Raw genomic sequence first — 4,442 nt, forward strand, 5'->3', positions numbered from 1 at the left:
GGAACACTGATGACAAAATTCTTAAAATATTGAATTTCAGAGGCAAAATTTCAGTAACTAATAGAGATTTGTGAATTTTTCCCATTGAAAAATTTTCCATTGTGACCTGGCATTTAAACCACCCTGTATATGTAGGTCGCACCAGGCTAAAACTTTCAGATCCCACGCTTTATGCACGGCCCTCTAGCTGGAAGTCTGACACTGTGGTCAGAATGCATACACATGTTCGTGGCTGGGATGAATGGATAAATTTATTAAATTCGCGATTAGGAAACCTTAACATTGACCTTGATGAGAGTGAACCAGAGGCACATGAATGACAGATTTATTACCAAGTAACGTATGAAATACGAATTATGCATAATACTTAATTTAAGCCAACTTCGCGATCTGCTTTCATTTCAAGTCAGTCCACGAAGTTGACATCTGGCTCGTGCAAAAATAAGTTGGAGTTGCAAATAAATAAGAATTAATATGGGAGCAAATCGTAAACCGGGTAAATTTAGGAAACTTGGAGATGAAGAATTACCCAAATTGGATTCTGCTTTGATGAAGCATTTACCTAAGGAGGGGAGCTTGCGAGGTTGATAATAACAGATCTTGGTGCCCTTTGGATATGTGGTAGGGTCCCATGAGTGTACTAAAACCCTGAAGTAGTTTGACTCCATGGCCACATTTACGCCCGCCACACCCACTCAAAAATGTCCAAAAAACGCTTTCACCCCAGTTTTCACTCACTCAAATCCACGCCAAAAATCCAATTTTACTCGGATTTTGAAATTTCTTTCACCATTATACTCCCAGATAGTTGCTTTCTTCAATCCAATATCAAACTCAATTTTATTGATGATTATTTCGCAAACATAATTTGTTTTGTTGATGACTACAACAATGCTCATTCAGAATTTTAAATTTTAAAAATACTAAAAATTTCGAAAAAATTGAGTTTGATATTGGATTGAAGAAAGCAACTATCTGGGAGTATAATGGTGAAAGAAATTTCAAAATCCGAGTAAAATTGGATTTTTGGCGTGGATTTGAGTGAGTGAAAACTGGGGTGAAAGCGTTTTTTGGACATTTTTGAGTGGGTGTGGCGGGCGCAAATGTGGCCATGGAGTCAAACTACTTCAGGGTTTTAGTACACTCATGGGTCCCTACCACATATCCAAAGGGCACCAATATCTGTTATTATCAACCTCGCAAGCTCCCCTCCTAAGTCAAGTCAGGTGATAAATTATATATTTGCTAATAAAAATTAATATTGGTTAATAAAAAAAATGAGATTATATAAAATGTTTAACTTGTCAAAAAAATTGTAATTTTCCAATCAACGATACATTTCGGCCCAGTATTTTTCTAACAATGAAGGTCTCACAGCGTATGCTCTCCGAATTTGTGGAAATTAATGTCACTCGATCAGAAATTTAATTAAAAGTAAATTTTCAGAAATTTCCATTTCCTTTGGCACATTTCTCAGAGATATTTGCACACGAAGAGAACAGAAAGCATAGTAAATTGGGAAAATATATATTTTTAAATTTACACATTTTCTCCCCTTTTAATGCCAATTTTGACAAACATGTTCAGAAATCGTGCCAGTTGCAAATTTCACATTACCTAAGTTTGCGACCGAGTGTCACGAATTTTAGCACAGTTTGAGAGCATTCCCTACAATGCGTATGATAATTTTTGTCTTTACTTTTATTCACAGGTTTTGAACATTGTGAGACAAAAGATCCTTCAACTCATCAAAGAACCCACGATTTCGGACGTATTTCTCTACGAGGATGACGAACCTCAAGATTTTGATAAGTGGGCCGACCCTTTCGTCGTTTGCGTTCAAAATAATGTAATGTCCAAAATTGTGGAAACTTTTAAAAACTGGTCTGAAAAAGTTCATATTTTCCTTGGAAATTAGATCCACAGTGAATACTGCATCCTACTGCGCCCACCAGAATTAATTCCGGTCAATTTTGGAGGAATGATGCAATCCTTTGAGGAATTAATAGACTGGGATCGTACCCACATTTTTGGATCGATTCCGCAAGCTGTTCTGGACTCGTATTTGCGACCCATATTGGAAAAGAGAGGGATTCAGTATAAAGATAATCCATGCGATGCGCATGTCTTGGATGTGAACACGGCATTGAAATATGACAAAGGTGAGTTGCTTTCAAAACAATGGAGGTCTCCCAACGTATTTATAATCTCCGATTTTGATTAAATTAGTGTAAATCGATCGCAAGTTTTGTCAGCTTTTCAAAAGACATGGTCTGCAAGTGCAAAAGTTTGGCAGAGATGTGTACGTAAAGAGAGAAGGAAATATGGCCAATTTGGCCATTTAATGGCCAGCATTTTAAGTTTGCAAGTTTTCTCTGCTATTTCTTGTCTCCAAATGCAAATATCTCTGCCAAACTTGCTATTAGGACAGGGAGGTATTTGACAATTTTATATTAAGTATGTACGTGACGGATCGATTGACACGAATTTGATCAAAATCGGAGGACCGGCATTGTAAGTATTTTAGCTTCACAATTTGACTGGCAACGTGGTAATAATTTACATAATCGCAGAATACACTTATCAAGACAGCCGAAACAACGGAGTTTCAATGAAGGTTTCCTCCATTCGCCCAATTGATGCGGATATTGACCAAATTTTGCAAAACTACGCTTGGACACTTCCTCACTCGAAGGGTAATTTATCAGCGACGATTCGCAACCTGGGATCCGTTGGGGTGTACGCGACTCCAGACTGCGACCCTGCCCTCGCCAGCTATGCGGTCCACTCCCCCGTCGGACTGCTCCAAATTCTGCACACGGAGGACGCCTTTCGTCGCCGCGGGTTGGGGATCATCGTGATGAAGGCGCTCGCGAGAAAAGTCGCGGACCTCGGGCTAATTCCGAGGGCGGAGTGCATGGTGGACAACGACGCATCGCGACAAGTGCAGCTCAAGGCGGGAATGGTTTTTGTTGACAAGATCAACTGGATATTGTGCCGGCAGGAGTATGATGTCAAAAAGTGGAATAAAATGAACTCAATTACTATTGAGTAAATAACTGACGACGAAAAAGAAATACATAGGTAATTTGAAAAACAAATATTCCTGCAATTGGGTCCTGGAACAATTACATAATGATTTCCAAGATTGGTTTCAATTGCTCGTGAGTAAATCTTTTAAACCTGAATTGTTTGTACAAATTTATTTTCATACAGTTCATCAAATTTGCAAAATTTTAATGTAAAATTACTTAAATGTTTCTAAAATTATGTATTTAAACCCATTCTGTGTGGATTGGTGGGGTGGCTCATGCTAAAAAAAGTTGGCGTTTGTGGATGTGAATTTACATATCTGGAGTTTTTTTTACGTTGCTAAGGAATTTTTTAACATTGGTACCGAATCTCTTAAACTCTCCTATAAAGTGCAAATAGTATCACAAATTTTATTCGCTCGTCGTTATTCATCTTCCCACCGTGGATTAATGGCGATCCACCCACTCGGGTAATAAATGTGATTGTACATCCACCTATAAAATATGTGTCTCTCTACATTTTCTTCTTTGGGGTATAACCAATCCACAAAGGCGGGTCTTAATTTCGCCGCGTATACAATTTTCCCCTCATATTTGGCCAAATACGCCGCCCACCAGGCGAAAGAACTGTTCGGAATTATAAAATTCTTACACTTCGTCAAAAGATAAAACTCATCCAAACCGGACAAACGTTTGTGATCGGACACAACGTAAATCTGATTATGTCGCAAGATGGGCCCCACCCTGGGAAGAAATTTGTCCTGAATAAAATCCAAGTCGTCCGAAAAGACGAAAAATGTGATGGGAATGTTTCCAGTCCTTAAAAAAATATTTGAAATCGCCGAGACATAGAAGGACATCGGAATTGTTGCATTTATCCGGACAAAGTCGCCTCGTCTTACGTGAAGCGCGACGGTTTCGCCGGTTTTGCCGAGAATAAATTTTTCCCAGGATTCGACCGCCTGGCTGAATTGGTGATCCGACTTAAATCCAAATAGCTCCTTAAGTTCGGACCGATATTCGGCAAAGTAATGCTCCGATTGACAATAATCTCCTTCCCGGAGACTGAAAAGGTTAAGGGATGATGAAACATTGTACGATCCGGAAAGAAGGTCGGAATCTGAAAGATACGTAATGTTTCCAAGATTGGATGACGAGTCAATAGTGTTCCAGGAGAAGAGGGGCACGTTGAGAGTGTGGAGGGCGAAGGAACGGTCGGTAACGGATAAATGGGGAGTTTGATTATGGGGTATTCTGATGTAAAGGGGGAGGTCATGTTTCCGAGCGAGGGCGTAATGGCAGGCGTACTGGAATAACTGGTTTCCCAGGCCGTTCGTGGTTTTGAGTAAGATGGCTGGACGGATTATGCCACGTCTGGGGGGGTGGTCAGACGTGCTTAGCGGGACGTAA

The 4,442-nt window shown here is 39.8% G+C and overlaps 1 protein-coding gene across 1 annotated transcript; it reads left to right on the forward strand.

Moving 5' to 3' along the window:
- The first annotated feature begins 1,951 nt into the window (after nucleotides 1-1,951).
- Nucleotides 1,952-3,117, forward strand: LOC118433287. Its single transcript, XM_035845069.1, has 2 exons — nucleotides 1,952-2,162; nucleotides 2,574-3,117. The coding sequence occupies exons 1-2, from the start codon at nucleotides 1,982-1,984 to the stop codon at nucleotides 3,053-3,055; spliced, it is 663 nt and encodes a 220-aa protein (XP_035700962.1). The 5' UTR covers nucleotides 1,952-1,981; the 3' UTR covers nucleotides 3,056-3,117.
- Nucleotides 3,118-4,442: the final 1,325 nt, after the last annotated feature.

Source organism: Folsomia candida, unplaced genomic scaffold (genome assembly GCF_002217175.1).
Source record: "Folsomia candida strain VU population unplaced genomic scaffold, ASM221717v1 Fcan01_Sc046, whole genome shotgun sequence".
Taxonomy (NCBI): domain Eukaryota; kingdom Metazoa; phylum Arthropoda; class Collembola; order Entomobryomorpha; family Isotomidae; genus Folsomia; species Folsomia candida.

Excerpts from the sequence above, each read along its gene's own strand:
- LOC118433287 (XM_035845069.1), top strand. The coding sequence starts at position 1,982 with ATGATGCAATCCTTTGAGGAATTAATAGACTGGGATCGTACCCACATT. Across the intron at positions 2,163-2,573 it reads GGCATTGAAATATGACAAAG|AATACACTTATCAAGACAGC; the intron begins GTGAGTTGCTTT and ends ACATAATCGCAG.